This window comes from Mastacembelus armatus, chromosome 19 (assembly GCF_900324485.2).
Source record: "Mastacembelus armatus chromosome 19, fMasArm1.2, whole genome shotgun sequence".
Classification (NCBI taxonomy): Eukaryota; Metazoa; Chordata; class Actinopteri; order Synbranchiformes; family Mastacembelidae; genus Mastacembelus; species Mastacembelus armatus.
The window spans coordinates 12074397-12097912 of NC_046651.1; the positions used below are offsets into that span (position 1 = coordinate 12074397).

Consider the following 23516-nt stretch of genomic DNA (forward strand, 5'->3'; position numbering starts at 1 on the left):
ACAATGCAGTTTTATATTTAGTTTAGCTTTTTATGTTTTTATTTTGCATCCTCGGGCAAATTGATGAATATATTTCTTTATTCCTTATAAATTGTGTATAGACTAAAATTTTAAATCTTTAATTCTCAGGGTGTCCCAGTGCAGTTCAAGTGAAACTTGGCAAGAACCGCACAGAGGCAGATATGCAACTTTATACTGAAGAGCGTGATCGTCTAGAGAAAGAAAGGGAGGATGTGAAGAGCAGTCTGGCAAACCTGAAAAAGGAAAGAAGGGAGATTAAAGAGGAGCTCGGTGCCTGCAAAGGTACATCTGCACCTTATGTAGCACACGCAACCCGTGTTATAAAGTTGAAACTGACCTGTGGGACTGACAGCTCTCCATTCTCCTCAGATCCCACTCAGCAGGGCTCACTGGAAACCCGTTTAAAGGAAAAAGAAGAGGCGTGTCGCGAGGCGGAGCGCCACAGAGTAGAAGTGGAGCTTCGATTGGTAGAGGTGAAGGAAAACCTGAAAAAGGTGGAGTCAGGGCCTTTCACACTGGGAACCACACTGGACAGCAGCCTCCAGGACACATCCACGGTTAGTGTGCAGAGTCTACTTTTATAAAGACTTTTTTTTTTTTTTTTAAATATTTGCTCTATATGTGAAGACACTTATCTTGTCAACCATAATCTATTAGTTTGAAGAGTTCAGCCTTAAGGATGAACATTTATTTATATACTTCACATCTAAACCTTCTGCTCTCAAATTCAATGAATTTAAAACCTCTTAAAACTACTAATCAACCACTTTTCTACTATTTTAACCTCAGCATAAAGCAGCACCCCAGCCCACTCCTCAGATGACATCATCACCATCATTATCATCATCATCACCATCATCGTCATCCCAATCCTCCAACACCAACATTAGTGCAGAGTCAGCTTCTCCAGTCAACTCAGCCACCGCTCTAAAAAACAGACCCGCGTCCATCGTGGCCACAAAAGGCAACGTCCTCCAAAAGGCTAAGGTGAGGCTACAGACTTTATATACAGCGTATTAATATCAGGGAACAATGACTGATCTTGTAACATATAATATGATGAATTACAGTTCTGCTCCTTTTCTGTATTTATAGGAGTGGGAGAAGAAATCCGCCACCTAGGAGGCCCCTCAGTGCTCCCTGCCTTCCACTGAGCTTCTTCTTCGTCTGAATGGTTTCCAGAAACAGTTAAAAGACATTTAAATCCACACCCTCCCTTTTCCAGAGCCTCCATCGTCATCGCTTCCTTGCCAAAATGATAAAGATCCAATCAGAGAGAGGCACAAGCAGTCTTCTCAAATACCACTGGATTTTCTCGGTTTTAATGACTTTCTTCATATGTATTTGTTTAGGAGATGGAATGTGATGTAGTGTTATTTTGGCCAGTCTAATAGTTGCTCTCAAGAATGATTCATAAAAAGGGTGTGTCAACCCTGCAAACAGATCAAACATTTGAAACCACTGAAATTACTTAGAAAAAGACAGCCCATTTCTAAATCAGTCATTGTGTACACTATAGACTGTACACTATAGACTGCAGCTTGGTTCATATATGCTGGTAGCCAAGATGTAAATATACACCATTATTCAGCCTTTTGGCTTGTATTGCTAGCTAAAAATGCACTTTTTATTGAAATAAAAATGTACTGGCTTGAAAAGGCCTCATTTTGCAGTGCAGCTTGTCTGCTGAAAATGGACTCATGGGTTACAACTGTAAACAAAGTAAACCTGCAGCATTAAATGTTTAAAGGACAAACACATTCACTTCTCACCTTGACAAGAGGATGTTTATATGGCAGATATCATGTCGTCAGGTTTGAATTTCCCTTTAGTTATCGATTTAAATAGCTGGTCATTTCAAGTATAACATTTTAGAGCAGGTTATCTGTTGCACAAGTTCTAATTCCACTATTTAAGTATAGACATTTTTGAACAAATGAAAAAAGTATAATGGAATCTGTCCTATGTACGTTTTTTTAATTTTGCCAACATCTGATAGTAAAATGTGCAGTTAAAATAACCATATTTTTTACTCTTATATCAATGAGATAACTAAAAATGAAATTTATATTTTTTTTAAATACAATTGGCCAGTCAGAACTAAAAACATCTCTAATATGTAATATTTACTGTAGAAAACTGAATAACATTAAATCACAAGAACATTTTTGTCCAAATATGTTTGTCAAGAGGAAAGAATGTTGAGGTGATTATACAAAAAAGAAAATCTAAGAAAAAGAAAATACTGGACACTGCAGTGTAAGTACATACAATTTGAAGGCACTTGTTGAAATTAAGAGTGCAAGTTTAAATACTGATACAGCAGAAGGTAACAGTGAAATTATTTTTCCCTTTAATCCATCATGCATGTGCAAACATGCTTGGTTCACGAGTGTCCACAGGTGATTTGTTTCTGTATAGTATTTGTGTTCTTGTGTGTATCGTGTGTCAGGCAGCATTTCTCCTACGGTGAAGTTTGTACAGATGCAGGATCTCCTGGTGGCTTTTCTTCTGCCTGCGCTTCTTCATCAGACTAGCAGACCGTGGGAGATCTCCTCTGGATGGAGGCCTGTTGCTCCCTACAAACAAAACAACAGAATAAGTCATAACAGTCTGTCATTGCATCACAACCTTTGACATAATTTAATAAGGAAAAGCAAATGCAGAAAGCTAGGAATTAAGAAATAAAGTGAAGAAATAAGGAATGAAAACTGTAATTCATGTCACTGACTTGTTTCACAGTGTGCTCCTTCGTAGCCTTGGCACTGACAGCGGTAGTTCCCTCCTGACAGGATGCAGGTCCCATCATTCATACAAGGGTTGGGCTTACACAGGTTTACTGGCTTTTTCACCTCTGCTAGAAATAAAACGATCACAGAACAGCTTGTTACCATAATGTGAAGTAGACTGACTTATATTTTACCCTGGAAAGATCCAGAACCAGAGGCATTTCATTACTGTATTCTCACCTGAGCATAGCATCTGTACCAGCACATCCTCAAAGTACTTGAGATCCTCATAAGATGGCACTGAGATGGTGTGCTCTTCTGAACCAGCGATTTGAAGAAGCCTCTCCCTCTGTACATCTCCAATACCGACCACAAATACGGAAACTCCACTGTCTCTTATCTTCTGTGCTGGCACAACAGCATCATCCCCACCAGAACCATCCGTCACCACCACCACAGCCTTGTTGACTCCCGGCCGTGCCCCTTTGGCCACTGTCAAGACGTTGGAGTGGATGTGGAGTAAAGCTGCACCTGTCGAAGCCACTCCACCTATGTAGTTCACATCGCCCACCGCTTTTAGGATAGCAGAACCAGTCGAATGGGCGTCCAGGTGGAAGACAGTGGAGGCTCTCCGACCATAGGCCACAAGTGCTACTTGAGCCACATCGCGGTTGATGTCAAACTGGACAGTGATGCTGCGCACAAAGTCACGGAGTGTGGCAAAGTTGTCACGGCCAACACCACCTGAGGCATCCAGGGCAAACACCAGGTCCACTGCCTGGCCAAGGCAACCTGGAGAACAGACCAAATTATTAGAGTGTTATTTAATTATTATTATTGCAAACACAAAACATGATGATAAGAGACACAGAAAACTTAAAGAAAGTTTTACAACTTAAAGAATATTTTTTTAAATTGAGTTTACTTTGTGTCTTTCTTGGATGTTAAAGCTTTTCTACATCACAAAATTAATGGTTATAAATTGATATTACAGTTACATTTGGGACGATTGGATCCTCACATTAATTTAGATATTTTATTAGGTATTAGATACACAGCAAGTATCTATTTATACAACATTCTGCACTGAATGTGTGTGAAAGTGCTTTGTTGCTCATTACCTTGTGTGTCCACAGTGCAGATTTTGGCCTTGAGCTCAGGGATCTTGGCACTGAACCAATCAGGTGATGTGTAGGTGAGAGTCCTCTGGGGATTTCCTGTGATATTATTTAGTTGTTGCTTTAAGAATTCTGGTCCCATCCCTATGAGAAAGATCTCTCTGTCCCGTGCATATTTTGAAGATTCTACCACTTCATCAACAGCAGCGGTGGCAGTGAGCAGCACCACCACACGAGGCAGGTCATCTGTGACATCAGCAAAGACCGGTGAGCTCACGAAGCCGTGGCGTGTGATGTGGCGAACTGCGTGACCTGTCCGGGTAACGCCACCTATCGGTTGAAGCGCATCCACGGCCTTCAGAAGACCCTTCAGGTCCCTTTTGAACTTGCCAACCTGGGCTTCAACTCGAGCCTCTCCACCAAATACCGCCAGGCCGACTCTGCTGGGGCTGTCAGACCCAATCACTGTCTGCAGGAAGCGCTTTAAAAAGGATTTGAGGTGGAGGAAGCCTTCCAAAGTAAGAGAGGCAGAGCCCTCCAACAGGAAGAGCAAGTCCACGGAGCAGTCCAGTGATAATGCAGGAGCTGATGGGGAATGGAAGGTTGTGTTAGTTTGTTCACGGCATTAAAGTGTTTCTGAAATATTAGCAAGTATACAGACAATGGACAAACCACAGTGTGGATCCCCTCCATAGCCAGGCAGACACACACAGCGGTAGCTCTCTGGACCATCAGACACACATGTTCCACCATTCAGACAGGGCTGAGAGTCACATGGCTCTACAGTGAACAGAGAATTATTGACAAAGTGTGCTGCACAAACATATCTAAACAAACACACATAACCCACACCATCTAAAACCAGAGTAAAAAGGAGTCAGAGCGATGAAACAGTTTTGTTACCTGGACAGATGGTCCGATGACAGACTGTCTGGTGTCTCTTGTAAACCTTGTTGTACCTGCAACACACAGATTTGGAACAAAGACTATATTCAGGTTTGGTCAGTTTGCAGTAAATCTAATATATAGATAAAATTGATGGTATTGTATTACTGTGGCAGTACTATTACTCCGTGCTGTACCTGAAACTGCTTAATTTTAAGTTAGCTTACTGGGGAAAAAAAGCAAGATGCTAGATAAAGAACACTTAGAGGATCTGAGTGTGAAAAAGTTGTAATGTTCTGTAAAATTAATTTCATGAAAGGCCATTTAAATTTGCCTTAGTATTGTTTTATTAACACTTTTATTATGTCACATTAACACGTTGCATTTGCCCCATTTTCTCCACCTTCTGAATAACAGAGCAATGAGAGAAACGTATTAAATATTCTACAAATGTATTTTTATCATTTACACTTACCTGTAGTATGGACAGACGGACGTGTATGGGGAATACCCCTTGGAGCCTTTCCAGCACATGAAATTCCCCTGTAGCTCTTTCATTGTTTCAAGTGTCTTCCTCTCACAGGGAAACGACTCCACCTGACAGCCTGGAAACAGGACAGGAGCATTAAAATTCAGTTAGAAAGAGAGAAGTTAGTGGAGGGGAATGGAAAAGAGTTGGAGAGAGCAATAGAAAACAGGGATTTTTACAGGGAGACAGTGAAAGAAACTCATTTTCTCCTTTTTATCCACTAAACCCAGTGACAACAAAGTGATGATGCATATGGCAGCACATACATGTAGTTTGGAGCAAACATGATCGCCTCCAGTAAGGTCACCAACCTGCAGGAGTGGCATTGCAAACAGAGAAGGTGGACAGTGTGGTGTAGAGGCCATTGAGAGCATCATTGAAATGTTCGGCGAAGAAGACGTGGCTCTCTGTTGGCTCACTGGCCAGAGCATGTAGCTCTTCCCACCTGAAGAACAAAGAACAATAAACATGACATGACCTGAGAATTGCATCATGGGCAAAATGTGTATTATTCAGGTCAATGATGATTATTTTCCAACAGTCGAACATACCTGGGGTAGCGAATGCCCACAGCAAACAAGACCACGCCAGTCGCTTTTAGCTGTGCAGCCGCCTGCACTGTGTTGCCCTGGGACTTCCCATCTGATAGGAGGATGGCAATCTGGGTCACATAGGAGGAGTTACGACCACCTGGAAAACCCTTTCTCAGAATGTACTTCAGAGCCAGGCCTGTCTGCGTGCTGCCTCCCCTGGGAGTTCAGATTTTAGAATAGTGTTTTTTATCTTATTAGAACAATCAGAAAAATGGAAGATGCCAAAATCAGTTAGCCACGAATCATATTTATTTGGATTTCTCTTTAAAGTCTTAGACTAAAGAAATTGAGTGTTGGCTAGTTTTCATCACCTCAGGGTTCAGAGAACCAATTTAAAACCTAACCAAAAAAAGCAAGTCCCCCCAGTACATGGGCCTCTGTCATTCCTGCTAGACAGTGAAAAACATCAACAAGAACAGAACTGCAGAAAGATAGGGCCGGTAATAATACACTGAGGTCTCATTCTATCATATTTCCTTTGTTGTCCCTTTGTTAAGCTGTGAAAACAATATGTATCTCTGCTGAAAGTACTGAAACAACACGACAATAGAGCAAAAAAAATCAAAAACAGGCCTTCAGGCATGATTTAATAATCTTGCTTCCCTTGCATAGACTTATATTGTTTTCTTAGCATAAATACAAAGGAGCCTGAAATGCAAATTTATGCACCAAAATACATGATTATATAACTCAGACCTTACTGGAGAAGTTGCATCTTAAGTTGGTGTTACTTAGCGTCTGGGTGAGCATAAATGTGTGTTTTACTGCAGGATCGATTTTTAAACTAAATTTAACCCACCAAAGACATATAAAGACATTAGCCACTGCTATTTAGGGCCTGACCACAGCACACATCTGTCACCACAGTGAGCAGTCACAGACAAAGTCTAAACCATGGGTGTGGCTCCATGGTGCCTCCTTTTGTCAGTGAGTCTTGTGGTTGGCATGTAGTTTCAGCTACACACAACAAACTTGGTAGGTGTATGGAACTCCCCAGTATAAACATTTTCTGCATGTACATTGTTATAGCCACAGTCAACAGGAAGAGAGATATTTGGGATTTTGTGTGTTTTCTGACACAATGGAATTCAACGTCCTCCTCCTACAGCATACATCAGAGATGTGTCAAACTTGGTATGGGTGATACCCATACCTCAACATATTGCAGATGCCAAGCATTTCATTGTTGAAATATGATGAAATAGCATTATGATGAATATACACATCTCATCAAATAAACAGGAAATGCATCATAAGAAGAAACCAGAGAACCAAGGGGCCCTGTTTCCTGTCATTACTAACTAATTCAGTCTAGCTTTGAGGGATCCATAAAAACATTTTCAGGTTTCAGACTCAAAAGTAAAAACTACAATTTCTATACTTCTTCATTGGCATGAAAACCAGACTACTAATATCTAGTGCCACCCTACAACTATGTCAAAATCACAGTGTGATAGTCTTCTGCATCCCAGAACAATATCTGATTGAAGGTGAGGTGAGAGGACACACCTGTAAGAACTTTTTTTTATGTGCTTCTTCAGCTCCTGCTTGGTGGTGTACGAGTCCAGGGCAAACTCCAGCCGAGGACTGGAACCAAACTGAATCAAGCCAACCCGCACCTGAATGTGGATGCAATCACACGATTACTGACACGAGAAACAGAGGGAGAGAAGGAGTGACAAGAACAGAAAGAAAACAAACCTTGTCTGGTCTGATATCTAGCGCTTGACAGAGCTGGATTGCGTAGTGCTTGGATCTCTCAAAACTGCCCTTCCCCACACTGTAAGATCCATCCATGAGGAAAAGGACATCAATGGCTGCTGAGCACTGCATCACTTCCCGTGGAAAAACGCACACACCGAATAAAATGTTAAACATCCTGGATATCAAGATAGACCCACATGCCCAAATGCATTCATAGTCTTCACTGCATTCCTGCGAAGTAGCTCATATATAGTTGTATGGGCCTTATGGGATTATTCTGCTAGATGAAAATAATGCCGTGACATGATAAGAGAAAAACAGGCTGCCAGAGCTCAAGGTTGTTTTCTTAGGAGCACACTCAGGAAACCATTACAAAGCAAAAGCTTTCTCTCTCATGCATGCTTGTACTTGCTTGTGGCATCAATAATTGCTGCTGGTTAGAAGGTGCAGTTGATCATGCAAAGAGCCATCATAGACATGGAGAGTGTGTTGTTTGTCTGTCGGTCAATTACATGGTTTGTGTGAACATTCAAACGGGGACATCCACCCACGCATCACTGCAAAGGATTCATTTAATGTCCCTGATCCTCATTATTAATTATTGATTTACTGGAAATTAACTGAATTACACTTTACAATATTTATACAACATCGTCTACATCAAAGCCAGCACATTCTGTCACTATACCATTTAGACATTTCTGTGAGTTTTGCAGACATTAGCTGGCTATTAACATTCAGTATATTCCATGTAAGAACATCCATTATAACCTGACACGTCTCTCTGTTATAATTTTGACACTTAATACAATGTCATTTGCTGTTATAGTTCTTCCACCACCTCAACCTCCTCCTTATTTGTTAGGTTTGGTATTTCGGATTTAACTTATACATGTTCACATATATGTTTGTTCAACATTGGCTATAAATGTAAAATCCTTGATTAAGTGCCTTTGACTGAGCCATATATTGTGGTACATTTTGTCATGTTTCGTGTTTTGGTACCATATACTCACTTTCCCCTGCTGACTTGATCTTTACAATGTTCTCATAGCTGGTCTGGATCTCCTGCACAGAGGTGACCTGCTGGACTATAAGAGACAAACAACATGCAGGTCAAACAAATGTCCACACATGTAAACATTATTATGCACCATGGTGCAAAGATATGACATTCAGACATTCAGTCAACCATATTCATTGAGGGATGCACAAAAAAAAAAAAAAAAAAAACACACACGGACAGGTTAAGTTTTTCAGGAAATGTATTATACAAAAAGAACACGCCATGGTTTGTAAATGTGTCTAGGCTACATCTACTCTAAATTAAAATGAGCAATAATAATTAACATTTGAACAGGATGATAGGGCAGGAAAACTTCTCCAGTGCAAAGTTATATATATATTTTTTTTCTTTTGTCAAAATGTTTTCAGTTCTGTTATTCTGTGCAAGCAGACAAAGTGCACATTAAGATTTACTAGAAGCACATTAAGAAACACGTGGTCTTGCATGTAGACTGGTTCTATTTAGTGTAATCCAAAAACATGACTAGGTTAGTTTAAAATTAAACAATAAAAAGGATGTGGTCCCAGAAGCCAGCACAGTCCACTCTCGCTTGACCCCTTTTTGCAATGATTAATTGAGTATTCAAAGTTAATGTGAGTAGACAAGTGAAGAAAACCATTATTTCGCTCTATTCACAGAAAGGATTTTGATCCACTCAGGCCCACGTACCATAAATAGAGGAGAGAGGGACATGTGACTTCCTCTTGAAAAACCCATGTGAACATGCCTGGTTGTTCCCTGGTAACCTCAACTTGTCACAGAGGCATTGTTCAGCACTCAGACGATGCTTGAGTGATTTTTACAAACATGCATATTCACAATGAAAAGAGTCCTCTTCCCTCAGAATACAAAAAGAGATTGTCATTTTGTCCCTGTCAAGATTGCTGTAATGCTTCACCCACCTCATTTTGATTTAGAGCCAGATGATAATATTTGAGGAAAACAGTGTAACTGTAACCCATCAGCAACAGAAACGACCTTAATGACACCAAAAGATTAGAAGAAATTCTAAAGATTGAAAATGAAAACTATGTTACTGTACTTACAGTTGTTACGTTACTTTTAACAGCAACATTTGGAGATTAGTGGTTCATGTGTTATACTATTAACAATTTTCATTGTACAAAGAAAAAAATATATTTTATTAAACTATTATTAAAATTTGAAATCATCCCATGACAACTTAGATTTTATAAAAAAAGCCTTCCATCATCAGTCTATAAGAGGGAAAGGGCAAACTTTATGAGGTCAGGAAACATTCAAGTGTAAAAAAAAACAACAACACTAATTATTAAAGTAAAAGCACCACCTGCAACCCAGAGGCATACGCTCTGACCTCTCCACAATCCTGGCCCTCTCATCTGCGCCTAATTCCAGCGTCGTTCCCGACCTAAAGTCCACCTGACAGTGAAAGTTTAGGGTCTTGGCAAGAAGCTTTCTCCATGGCCAGTGGGGCCCCACTGCACTGAACAAAAAGTCTGTCTGTTCATACAAGTGCCTCTAGCAAAACTACTGTGGATCTTTAATGTGTGTGAATGAAAACAGAGCAGGGAAAATTATATGCAAGGTTTCTCAGGCCGTGGAGTTAACATCCAACTGGCATTAATCGCACCACAGTCTGGGAGACAAAAAGAATGAGCCCCTTGAAATCAGAGATAAAAACTATGACCAGCTTTTAATTTGACAGGCTGGATTACACTGATATCTAGCCGCTGAAGCGCTGCAACATGTTATCTGCTTTGTCAGTACAGGTGGAAAGGTGGGCGTTATGACCAAGTGAAACTGGTGGTTTGCTTAAGTTCAAAGTCTTAAAATGGCTTGTAATAAATACTTGTGATGGTGCTAAAGCTGTCATTGTTGAAAACAACTCAAAGATTATATTGCCCCACAAGGCCTGCCTGTTCCCTCCAGGCAAATACCGATGCTTTCAGGTCCAAGAGAATTACTGACAATATGCTATAAAAGTGATGCAAAATTTAACTTGCCTGAAAACATACAGATTTAAGCACAGAAGGCAGGAAATCACATTAATGTTCAGACATGAGAGTAGTATCAATTTAACTCCAAGTATTTCTATAAGTCAAAGTTCGCCTCAAAGCTCAAACGTCAGCATATAGTTACAAAAACTGTTTGTGAACATTCTCTAAATTAATTTCTATGACCAAACGTTTGGATGTGGGTGGATTCCAAAGCAGTTTTTCAACATAACCTAACCCTTGATCTAAAGGCTCTAAATATCATAGATCACAGAAAACACTCTCCAATTGAAACTGAAAGCAAAACAGTGATAAAAAGAATCAACCGACCTTGAAGAAACAGCAGTGTGGAGAGGAGAGAGAGATGGATATCAGGGAGCATGACTCGAGACACCTGGAATGATAAACAAAGGTGAACGCTTAGCAACTATGAAACACAGGGTATGTGTACTATATATGGTAAAACATGAGGGAGAAGTGTGCACGCCTTAGGTTTCCCATGTTATGGCCCTTTCAAATGAAGCTGTACGTGCTTGCAACCTTCATTTTGCGAGGTCATGGCATCAGTGCAGCGATCAGCTAAATGGACGGAGGAGAAGTGAAGTGTGTTGAGTAGCCTTTACAGGCTGTCAATGAAGAAAGATGTTCCTGCAGTGTTTCAGCTAAATTCACCAAAGAACATTAAGATGATGTTGATATATATGTGATGTGGGATCCCATGGAAACATATGCATTTGAGAGTATGTGCTTGATATGTGGTGTGATTATTACCTGGGAACTGGGATTGTGAAAAAATGAGAACATCTGCTTAAAAGTTTTTTATGTACTACAACACAGAAAATATAAGAAAAACACTAAAGACCTGTTACGATTTATTGACAAAACACACAAATGGATTTGTACCAAATAGATATAGCTCTATAATGCAACCAAACAGTCCTATAAATTTCACCTCTGCTTCTGTGTACAGTGTGTCTTGTATGTATATCATTGGACACACAAAAAGAAGAGATTGCCCTTAAGCTTTGCCATAATGGCTTACGTGTGTGTGTGTGCATGTGTGAGTGGGATAGAGGACGGACCTGCCAGAGAAACCCTCCTTACAGGTAAGGCTGTAAGGCTGTGTGTGTTTCTGAGACAGAGACAGAATTGTGTGCAGGATGGTGCCACTTTGAATGTGTGCAACACACACACACTTAGCGGTTTAAGTCATGCATGTCTAGATATAAATGCACACATACACACAAGTGCAGTGCACACACCTGTCTCAGAGTTGGCTGCTGCTTCACAAGCATTCTTCTGGCTTCCTCTACTCCTCAATTTTCTGTCTTCCTCACTTTCTGCCTGTCAGTGAACACCTCTGCTCTGTCTCCACTGGAACTTTGGTTCCAGCTAAAACTTAAAAAAAACCCCAAAGCTCTGCATTGTTCTGCAGTATGTTTCCATCTTGCTCACAGGCAAAAAAATAATATGGCATTGTTAAATTGTTAGCCTGATATATAAGGTTAAATATTTTAGGATGCCAGTCATGGACCTCCAAGTGGTTTTGAAGTAGTTGGCATGTTGGAAAGTGCCTCAACTCTGTAATTACAATAGAGCACATGAAAAAAAAAAACATCCCCTGACCAGAAACACACTAAAGGTTCAGATTATTCCAGGTGAAAACAAGGCTCTGATTAAAAGTCAGAACTACAATTCAAAACGTGCTTGATTAAGAGGGGACGTACAGCTCCAGTCCCCCGTGACATAAATACACGGAGAGAAGACAAACTCACGGAGACTAATGTGCAAACGCTAACGCACCAACACAGGTCCTTACAACAGTTAACCTGCTCAGACAGTTCAGGATGAAAACATCTGTCCAAATCTGTCATTTAAACATGTTGATTTTAACTGTAGCTTTAGTTCCGTTAGCGACCAACATCTGGTCACGCTTAATGCGTTAAAGGTCAAGGTATGGTTCAGGTGGAGCCAGATGTTCCGAGCGTCACATGCAACAGTCGCTGAGAAATACTCCAAACTGAGGATCGTCGCTCTAAGCAGGTAGATGGAAATAAGGTCAGTACCTTAAAGAGCAGTCCTGTTAGATGTCCAGTTTTCTATTACACATTACGCTGATTAATGTGGATACATGTTCTAATGTTACTGCGTCACCGTCTGATACCGCAATGTGAAGTACTTCATACCTGGTTGGGTTTTGGATCGCAAAAATTATACATTGTGCGTTTTCCACCCCTCAGCTGACACACTCATAAATACCTACAGCGTCTTGCACATCCAAAGTCTGGACATGTTGACACACTTAAGTTCCACCGCCGACACCAAACTAAACCCACTGCAGCTTTTCCTCCTGCTCCAACAAAAACTCACCATGTTATCGCCAACATCCGTTGATCTTTGGTGCGTCTCTCCACACGGTTGGTTTCCGCACTGCTCTGACACTGATTTTCTTCTCCGGACACAGGGAGCGCAGCAACCCCACCTACTCGCCATGCCCACCCCCGGTGTACCTGCACCGGTAGCGTCTAATGTCCTCTCATCCCGCACAGATCAAGTACGGACACATATATTAAGAACGTTTCCTACTGCTGCTCGCTCGCAAATGAGAAACTTCCAGACGCCTAAAGAGATATGAACCTGGAGGCATAACGTTAAGATTTCACTGAAGTCTGTGTGTGAGAGCTGAAGAAACTCAGGACAAGACAAAAACACATTACTCCATTCATTTTGTCTTTTTTTTTTTTTTTTCCACAAAACGAAAACAGGCGTCAAACATAAATCAACCAGACACACACCCGACCTGGAAAGGTGATTAAGACTGAACAAATGCACATGCGCCACAGCAGATAACCTGACAAACAACTTGTAACAGGCAAATCCAAAATATTAAAATGGAAATGAAAATAATCACAATATAAAAACGAAAGTGAGGGAGAAAAAAAACTCTAATCCACAGTCTATAGACAGCAGATGTTAACTTGTTTTGTTCTTTAAGAAACATGGTCTGGAAACAACAAACCTGATTTCAACAGGTTGACAAAGTGAGGTGACTTGGTAAATCTTATGTCTGTTTCACTAACTGCTTGATAAGAGAAAGCTGCAGCTGCATCAGCTGCTCCAGGTGGTCAATCTGAAAGGCAAGAGAAAAATCACATTACAGCCATGTCCATTTGCACTTCTTCATTTGTCAACGAGGCAGACAATCTATGTACAAGATGACACCTAGCTGTACACACTAAAGCATGCTGAGTAAAAATGTGGCAAGTTCAAAGATGAGAGCAGCTCTAACCTTAGTCTTCAGGCTCAGGCAGCAGCAGCTGGAGGTCTGATCTGGGATTGAAACTGTCAGTTAAAATGAGTCGTAACAACAAAGCCTGAAGTCCAGTAAAACTTCAAAACACATGAGTTTAGAGAGCTTCTGGTTTTATTTTAAAGCTTACATACCATTAGTCTTTGTATTTTTAAGGGGTAGTGGCTCTATTTGTTCAGTGACATTCCTCACTGGATCCTCTGAAAAACATTACAGCTGCTGCTTCAGAACATAATTTACAAAATATCCTACATTTCTCTCTCAACATTTACTGATTAATCAAAAGAAATCAATGATTAAAGCAATTAGTTTCAGTTCTTTAAAACATTTTAGCATATTTTAGTAAAGACCAGCAACTACATTAAAACGAAGAAAAATTAACCCACCACTGCCTGAAAATGCAGAAGTATTTTTATTTTGTTTTGGAGTCTGGGGTGTTGGCTCTGGGGCTGTGGTTAGGCTGCTAGTAGCTGTTGTATCTTCCTTTCCCTTTTGGGTTTCAGGTATCAGTCTGGATTGGAGGCAGTCGGCTGCAGCTGCAGAGCTGGCAGCAGGTGTACGGTTGCCAGTTTGGTCAGCCCTCTGCGGGGTGGAAGGGCAAGCTTCACTCTTGGTCTGGAACTGCAGTGCATCCAAGATCATGGTAGTGAGGTGTCCCCCGCCTCTCTCAATGGGCAGAGTGAGTGAGAGTACATTAGCAGAACCATCGAAGGACTGGACAGTGGCAAGTACGCCATTTAACAGGACAGTTTGAAACATCTGCTGCACTTCCTCTGGCCACTCTGCAGGAAAGTGTTCCTTACCTACAAATGAAGGTGAGAGGGCAGAGGGATGTGTAAGAGAGTAAAATGCTGCTGCCCAGAGCAATTGAAAATGGCACTCGTGGTCCTGTTTGAAACACATTTCAGCAATAGCCCTAATACATTACCACTGAGGGTGCAGCGAATTATGTGAAACGGGAGCTGCAGCAGGTGCATGGGGATGGGCAAGATTCGGGAGAAAGGCACTTTTTCAGTGTTGCCATAATCTGCATAGATGACACTGATCTCACTCTCGCTGACTTGCAGGACCACTGCACGGTACCAATTATTGTCCGCTGTGGAATGGAGAGAAATGTTTTAGTATTTGCTGATTATTCATACAGATGGTCGAAAGTCATGAATGCACCTTTTAAGAGGTGACTAAAGGTGATTCTGCCTACACAGCTACCCCTTAAAATTGCTGATCCTTTACCATCTAAAACTCCATTAAAACAGACCTGGTTGTTATCTGAGCAGTATACTGTGTTTAAAGAAGAACCAGCACTCTGCTCTGCTGCATGCAGGCCGTGTAATTATATCAAGTGGCAGACACCAAATTACACAGCTTGGGTCTGCAAGGGCAGCAATTGCAGGTGGGGTCTCACTACAGTCAGAAAACAAACATAAAACTGGATGGGAGAATGAGAGAAGAAATTCATAGGGACAGACTTCGAGCCTGTTATTGGAATTGTTCAGTGATGCATCAGGTGGTCTGTCCTCTTAGGATCTCGTTGCTGTAATCATTAAGTTGTGATGGTGCTGCCTGTGCAATAGTTATCTGTTGGACACAATTTCCTAAAACCACTATGTGATGTGGAAACTAATCTACCTTGAAGACTTAACAGATTTTGCCAAATAAATTAGATCAAACATTATTACAGTTTTGGCACTAAACAAAAAATGCTAAGAGTCTAGGTATCTCAATATGATGTTTCAACATCAACACTGACAGCTATTATACATGTCTAGACTTTAAGTTGTATAAATTACTTTTTTTTTAGACTGCTGTATCTTTTATGAAAACATTGCTTACTATCAAAATGGGGTGAATACTATTCACTTGATAACTCATGATTTACCTGCCTGATACCTGGTGGCTTCAAGGGGCTGTGAAAATGACATATTGCACTAGGCTCACTGAATCAATTCATGTCTAGGGCATTTTATTTTCTGTCACACTGACAGAAAAAGCAGAAATTAAAATTAATATCTGTACTTTTGGTGTGTATTTCATGATAAAAAAGTTAATAAAAATGTTCACCAGAAAACTGGGCACAGCATGCAGCCCCAGAAGCTGGTCTGCTCAGGACAGCAGTGGATAAAGAGGCCTGGTTGTTGGTGCAGTAGTCTGCCACCTGCATCATCACCTCCTGAAGCTTCTGTTGGACCACTGCACAAAAACACATGGTAACTACAACAGGTGGGAGCGTCATATTTTCATCATTTGTGCATCTTTATGGCAGACAAAGACATAAATTAATGTTCTGACCCTGACTGGGAACAAACACATAGAAGAGTGAAGGACTTGTGACAGCTGCTATATAGGGTTGAAAGGTCTTGTTGAGAGGAAGTTCCACTGTCTTCCAGTCGACTGGGAAAGAAGGGACTGAAACGAGTACATTTCAATTAGGCTTCTAAAATAACCAATTGCTGCATTTCATGGTGAAGACATCAACACTCCAGCTGACCTTCTGATGGTACTGCAGCCAGCCTTTCAGTTGGAATCTCTTTGACAATGACTCCAGTCTGGTTGGAGGCTTGTGAATGTATTAGGCTGTGCTCATTTTCCTTCACACCCTGTTGGTCTCTTTCTGCAGACTCTGTGGTAATTTGACTTTTTTCAAGACTGTCTCCAGGAATTTTAGCTAGTTGTTCAGAAATCAGGGCAGCTGCCACATCCTGCCCCCTGCTCTCCAGCTCCACACCATAGCCCTGATCAGTGACCGAAAGGACTCGTGCAGAGAGCTGCTCACCCTCCACCAAAGTCTGGAACCAGAGCAGGGCTTCACTGCTCCACTCTGAACCCAGGGGCTCCACACCTGAACCCAAACATACGTTAGATGTGCTCAATGTCGTAACAATATTCACTTGACTAAATTTAAAAAAAAAAAAGAAAGAAAAAAAATCCTGTTTTCATTTCTCATCCTCATATGTATATATTTAATATAAAGCCATATTTTGATATGCTAAATCCAATAATATAAAGAATTGTGTGATATTTTTTGGCTGCTAAAACAAAAACAACTTTTAATTTATATTTCCATGGAGGAAATCCTCATATTCCTTCTCACACACACTACCTGTAAGCCAGCAGCAAACTGCCTGGAAAGGTAGAGCCAGTAGTCTGGATGTAATAGATCTAAGGTGGCTCTTTTCCACATTCATGGTGTATCCATAGTCCACAAAGTTCACAGAAACCTGGGTATCAGACAACCCTTTCACCATAGCCCTATACCATGCTCCATCACCTGGGGGAGCAAAAGTCACATTATGTACAACTAAAGCCACCAAAAAAAATAATAGCAGAAAAAAAAAGTTATTCTGATCATTATTCATGACTTTACTTTTTATACTATACTTTTATTTTGCAGGTTTTAGGTTTTTCATAAAAGTGTAATTTTCATGTTTTAACTGTCTAGTGAACTGAATGTGTGTCACATATAGCAACACGTTCTCTCACCAGGAAACACGGCACAACAGGGCTCTCCCACTTTGGGCTCAAAAGGTGACACGTCTGTCTCACAATGCTGCTTCAGTTCAGTCCTTAGATCTATCAGCTGCTGATGGTCTGAAAAAGCAGACACTCAAATATATGAAATAAACTGCTCCAGTTACTTAAGCTAATGAACAATTGAGGAGCACAGTGCATTCAGAAAGTATTATTGTTATATTGCAGCTAGATACTACAATTGTTTAAATTCTATTTTTTTCCTCAATCTACACTTGGTGCCACATAATGACAGAGAAAACAGAATTTTAGGAATGTTTGCATATTTGTTAAAGGAAAAACTGAAAGATCACATTTACATAAGTATTCAGACCCTTTGCAATAATACTTGAACATTAGCTCAGGTGTCTCCCATTTCTCTTGATCGTTGCTGAGATTTCTACACCTTGGTTGGACTCCACCTGTGGTAAATTAAATTAATTGGACATGATTTGGAAAGTCACACACCTCTCTGTAGAAGGCCTCACAGCTGGTAATGCATATCAGAGCAAAAAACAAGCCATGAGATCAAAGGAACTGCCTGCAGAGCTCAGAGACAGGATGGTTGCAAGGCACAGAGTTGGGGAAGGCTACAAACAAAAATTCTGGTGAAGGTTCCCAGGAGCACAGTAGAAGTTTGCCAAACAGCAATCTTGGGAGAGGTGACCAAGAACTTGATGGTCACTCTGACTAAGCTCCAGAGATCCTGTGTGGAGAATGAACAAATTGACCCTATAAACAGAGCCAAGAAAACACAGGAGTGGCTTAGGGACACACAATGTCCTACAGTGGCCCAGCCAGAGCCCTGGGTTGAACCCTGTCAAAAACCTGTGTGATATTTGAGTTTCTCCTTTTTAATAAATTTTCAGGCATTCCTAATATTCAGTTTTCAGTTTGTCATTATGTGGTAGTGAGTGTATATTAAAGAGGGAAAAAAATAATTTAAACAATTGTATCAGGCTGCAACATAACAAAATTGAAAAAAGGTGATGGGGTCTGAATACTTCTTGGATATTTAAATTTACTTTTTGGACAGACTAACATCCTCCAAACTATAATGGTAAAAAATTTTACTAAGACAAATTCTTTTAATGACAATCATTATCGACCAACACTAATACTCATTTGTCGTCAACACCAAAAAAAAAAGGTCATTAGGGTTGAAGTTACAACAATACCTGTAGCATTGTCGACACGGCAGTAAAACTCTCCTGGATTCTCTATGACACTGGCTAGCAGCACAACTGTCTGGCCATCACAGGAAAGCTCAGTACAAGACCACAACAGAGGCTCCTTGACTGGATCAGGTACTGAAGAACATATTTGAATACCTAAAACGTATCATATACAGGCATAATTACACATTGGTCTTTACAGGCATGTCATGAAAACCGATGGATTTAAATGAATTTCAGACACTTCCCACCAAGTGGCTGTGCAGCAGCAGTTGTCATCTGGTTAACCTGCTGGTCACTAATGGTATGAACGGGAACAGGTGCAGCGTAACCAGCAGAGATCAGCAGCTCAGCTATATTGGCCTGAGGGTCACTGGCCTCATCAATCATGGCCACCAAGGCTTTGCCCTCATAAGCTCCCTGGATTTCAACACGCAGTATTCGGTTAGACACTCTTCGCTGCAGGACCAGCAGGCAGTCCTCTGACCAGCTCTCCCCAATTGGCTGTACCCCTGAAAAAGATCCCAGAAGAAATATGGCTAAGTGGGTTTCTAACATCTTTTTAAAAAATAGCCTTGAAGATTACATTTTGATTTAAATTAATACATTAAGGAAAAAAAAAAAAAAAGACTTTGTTTCTTTTTTTTTGCAAAACCAACACATTAGCATATATTTGTATAATGCTATCTGAAATTTTAAATCATTTTAGGGGCATTAGGAGATGATTTATTCACACAAAATACATTTTAAAAAGATTTTTCAGACATTAATACAGAAGGAGCTCAATGCTAAAAGAATGAAAGCAAGGAAATACGGTAATAACATTATTAGCTAAAGGTAAGGTAACGGGGGATTTAAGATCATTTCTTTCTTCAAAGATTGAGTAACAATGGTTTAAATTTACTTTGATAAAATTCTAACCACTCAAGATTTGATGCTGCGCAGAGGAAATGCTACCTGCTAAACCACAACGCATAGCCTGCATGGGAGGATCCAGTAGAGAAGTGCTGATGGGTCGCAAGTGGCCTAACTCCACCTCCTCAGAGTTGCCAAAATCCAGATAGCCAACACAGACACGTTCCTCTGATGAATAAGCCAGAACTTTAGCCCTGTACCACTGCTTATCCTCTGGAAGAAAGAAGTCAGAGCTTAGGTTCACAAAACAGTTTAGCAGAACAACTATTTTTACATTATGGCTGAGAGCTAAACATATTTTACACATTCTCAAATATGAAATACAAACACCTTTTAGCCTCAATGCATTTTCAAATCATAAAAAGAAACATTTAAGGAAATACAGTAATCTTGCCAATATAAATCTGAAATATTAACAGTTTAAAATTGACTTGCTCAGCCCCAATACTGCCACTATTTCTTTAGTAGTAAGTAAAACAGTGGCCAATGCTGAAATAAGGTAAGGGTTCACATATCCTGTACCTGAGAATTGGGCACAGCAAACAGTTCCAGGTGCTGGTCTGAAATTTGGAGGGGCTGGTAACTGACAGCACTGCTCTCTCAGCTTTAGCTGCAACTCCTGAATCAGTCCTGTTGATCATAGGCTCTCAGGATTAGTAAATCACTGACTTCTCCCCATGCATCCTTTCTGCTTATTAACATCAGCCAAGATCAAGATTCATGTCAAAGTCCAGAGATTTAAAGTTCAGTGCACCAGAACAACTGTTACTTACCAGCATTCTCTACCTTCTGCACAACAATTTCATCCGGTGACTGGAAATGAGTGATCACAACAGAGAAAGAGTCACCCACAGCCTGTGTCAGTGGCTCCGGTGGCTGAGCCCACGTGTTGCTATCCTTTCCGTTGGACAGACGCCTGAAGTTTTCCAAAGATGCACACATCATGGCATCTAAGCAAATTCAAAGAGATACTGAAAATCTTTCAAAAATCACGATACTGCTAATTATAAAAAGAAAAACAGCAATGTAAAATGGTTAGTTCAATATCAGCATTCAAAAAATCCCAAAGTATTAAGAATAAAGACAGCTTGCACCACTCTAGATAAAGTGATAAAAACTTTATTGATCCCTGAAGGAAAATTCAAATGTATTCTACCACCTGTGCTTGTACATGGCATCAGTATATTTTGTGTTAGAAATGTCATGATATAAAACATTTCTGCACCTACATATATTACATCTATTACTATTAAACTTCGCAGTGATGTCTAGTGATTCTCCCCAGTTCGGACCCTTATGTCACAGCCCTGCTGTGTAGATTTGAGACTGGGTGGGCAAATAAATATAAAGCTAGCTTACTTATTTCTTGTTCAGTCGGTGTTGCATTGACAATTTCCTTTGCTGCATAACCGTGCTCAAGGAGAAATGTGCTCAAATGCTTCCCTGAAAGAAATAGGTAGAAAGTCACTGACTTGGAACTTAGACAAACATGTTTGTCCCCATGAGATTACTTATTTATCATAAACAGGGCATATTGCTCAGCCTTTCAAACCTACCTATTGACAGCAAGATATCTACAACATGAAGGTGACCATTCCCTACTGATTCCACAACCCTTACAGTCATTGTCTTATGGGCCAACAGTTGTCTCACTGCTATGCAGCACTCGCCCGACCACTTGCCAGCCACTGGTACGACCCCAGCGATACGGCACTCCATTGCCTGAAATTAACAAATTCAAGAGCTAGCATCATCATGACAGCAGTAAGATGCTTCAAACAATTCTAGTGAATTTTATTTAAAGAGTGATTGCATATTATGGAAAGTAATGACATGATGGGTGCATTATTTGTATTAGTGCACTAATACGCACACAATAAAAATACATTTTGATACCAATCTCTGCCACATTGAACACTAAAAAAAAAAAAAATTATTTTGAATGGTGTTAATATTCGCTCACACAAGGACAAAACGGCTTGATATTAGCGGGCAGTGGCCTGACCCTGTCCACAGGGACATTCTCTTCATTTCCAAAGTCAATGTAAAGGATATTGGCAATCTTCTGGTCAGGAGCCAAAGTCTGGACCAGGCCTCGGTACCAGTTCTTCAAAAAAAAAAGAAAAAAAAAAAAAAAGGAAAATAGAAGTGACAGTCAAAGACAAATATACTGTACATACTAAAATGTTTTTCCTTTCCATATTCTTTGAGAAGGCCTCTGCTCACCAGATCAGTGGAGAACTGTACTCCGCAAACCTCCCCAACACAAGGTACATATGTCATCACTGAGGAGCAGCTGCATGTTTTCTGAAGCTCTGTGGTAATGCTTTGCATAGTTTTCAGCAGCTCAGGACTTTGAGCAAGGAGGAAAAACCTGCCAGGACTGTAAAACTCTACAACAGATGCCTGAAAAATACAATTGTAACATATTTCATTTTGGTATTTGATACCTAATTTAGTCTTTACAGTTAAGACATACTGGGTATATGGTACCTGGATGTCAGCTCCCTCAGTAATTTTAATCATGTGCAAGTCCTTCAAATAGACTCTGTGTAGGCTGGATGTATCACCATGCTTCAAAAAACACATAAAACAAAGAGTAAGACCACTGCTCTTTTGCACATTATATCAAATCATCAAGTGCAGAGCTTGAAATTTTTACTTGCATTTTAAGCTCAACAAAGCATTGCAATTACCTCCACCAGTCCAGCATTGTCTCCTATCACTGGTGAATCTGTTCCTTTTGGTTTCTCTCTTTATATTAAGAGAAAGAAGCAACATTACAGTGCAATAGCACATTTGGTTTATTGGACATTATTACTGATTCTACTCTTTGCTAGTGTAGTACAAACTAATAATTGTTTGTTTTTAAAAATGGGAACAGCTGACAGTCACTAGCACTCAGTTATCCCAGCTTACTTTGCAGGTTCTGGATCAGTGGCTTTGCACATGCCTCTGTGGGTCTTCCAGTCTTGTGTCTGACACAATACAGAGCAGTAAGATGCCTTCTTGCAGCGCTTGCATCGAAAATTCCCTGTAAATGAAATACCAATGTCCTACACTTAACTGAAATGTCAACAAACTGCAAAGTGACAAAATGTGTTGCATCAGATGTGTCAGTGTATATTTTAAAACCAGTACACAATACATACAGGTACATGGTATCACTTAATACAGTCACTTTTCTTAAATGAACAGCGGAAATGTTCTAAAAGACATTTATGGGGTACCCACTGATCCACAGATCTAGACCATATTAAAAACTAAATTCAGCTAATGAACAAAGAAAACATATACCGTTGGCTCTTCATAGTAACATGGCTGCAGAACATACCTCTTTGAGTTTTGTTATTACCTTGCTGTCCACAGAAGTTGCAGAAATATGCAACCAGTACTGGTGGCGTGGATCCCAACACCTGTGAAGGAAAAAAAAAACACCTGCACTAAGAAAGAAAACATCTATACTAAGAAAGAGGCTTTAATTTTTTTAGGCCACACTGAATTAAGATGAACTGCAATTTTGACACTCACTGTTGACTGAATAGGACCTGCAAAACAGAAAACGACATATCTGTTTAAATATAAGATCCGATCTTTAAGTAAAAAAATAACGCTATGAATATTTTATTGCTGTTTTGAAATTAGCATCAGTACAACGGAGTAGAAACGAGAAAAACAAAGGGTATGGCAAACAGGTATGCTTGTCATAAGATGGCGTTGTCGACGCCGTTAAAGTACCTTGTCCAATGGCGTCCGATGGGGGGCACATGGCTGTTGCACCGGGCATGAGATGCCTCGGAAGAGGAGATGTGGTAGAAAGAGGCAAAGGGCTTGATGATGGTTTTCTCAAGGGCTGGTTAGGCCGAACCAGGTTTGGAGCAAATGCGCGGTTCATGGCGGCAGCTGTCAACGTCTCAAAAATACACAAAGTTAAGACAGTTTATTAAGATATAATATGAGCATGGAAATTATACAAACACTGGTTAAA

The 23516-nt window shown here is 40.4% G+C and overlaps 3 protein-coding genes across 5 annotated transcripts in view; 1 reads left to right on the top strand and 2 right to left on the bottom strand.

The window, feature by feature from the left end:
• Window positions 1–1681, top strand: part of afap1l2 (actin filament associated protein 1-like 2) — a 32317-nt gene extending 30636 nt beyond the window's left edge. For both annotated transcript variants that reach the window (XM_026315493.1, XM_026315494.2), the window contains 4 exons: window positions 130–303; window positions 391–578; window positions 811–1008; window positions 1117–1681. In XM_026315493.1, coding sequence (XP_026171278.1) covers window positions 130–303; window positions 391–578; window positions 811–1008; window positions 1117–1143 — 587 coding nt within the window. In that variant the 3' untranslated portion in view covers window positions 1144–1681. The remainder of the gene's footprint in view (window positions 1–129; window positions 304–390; window positions 579–810; window positions 1009–1116) is intronic.
• vwa2 (von Willebrand factor A domain containing 2) lies at window positions 1674–13104 on the bottom strand. Of its 2 annotated transcripts, none has more exons than XM_026315496.2 (14): window positions 12992–13104; window positions 10952–11015; window positions 8596–8670; window positions 7577–7710; window positions 7385–7494; window positions 5834–6031; window positions 5594–5727; window positions 5229–5358; window positions 4772–4827; window positions 4541–4648; window positions 3872–4453; window positions 2991–3542; window positions 2753–2875; window positions 1674–2600 (listed from the first exon to the last, which is right to left on the bottom strand). In XM_026315496.2, the coding sequence occupies exons 1-14, from the start codon at window positions 12992–12994 to the stop codon at window positions 2470–2472; spliced, it is 2400 nt and encodes a 799-aa protein (XP_026171281.1). In that variant the 5' UTR covers window positions 12995–13104; the 3' UTR covers window positions 1674–2469. The 2 variants fall into 2 exon arrangements, with proteins under 2 accessions (XP_026171281.1, XP_026171280.1); XM_026315495.2 differs by having other exon boundaries at window positions 2753–2878.
• A 359-nt stretch (window positions 13105–13463) lies between these two features.
• On the bottom strand, window positions 13464–23423 carry tdrd1 (tudor domain containing 1). Its single transcript, XM_026315488.1, has 25 exons — window positions 23267–23423; window positions 23060–23076; window positions 22884–22944; window positions 22448–22562; window positions 22219–22282; window positions 22022–22102; window positions 21755–21934; window positions 21492–21635; window positions 21085–21250; window positions 20888–20971; window positions 20302–20478; window positions 20051–20158; window positions 19571–19741; window positions 18865–19125; window positions 18617–18748; window positions 17412–17519; window positions 17032–17199; window positions 16420–16770; window positions 16221–16337; window positions 15993–16121; window positions 14860–15027; window positions 14318–14734; window positions 14066–14131; window positions 13911–13951; window positions 13464–13751 (listed from the first exon to the last, which is right to left on the bottom strand). Exons 1-25 carry the CDS (start codon window positions 23421–23423, stop codon window positions 13683–13685), a joined length of 3552 nt encoding a protein of 1183 aa, XP_026171273.1. The 3' UTR covers window positions 13464–13682.
• Between the last annotated feature and the right edge of the window lie 93 nt (window positions 23424–23516).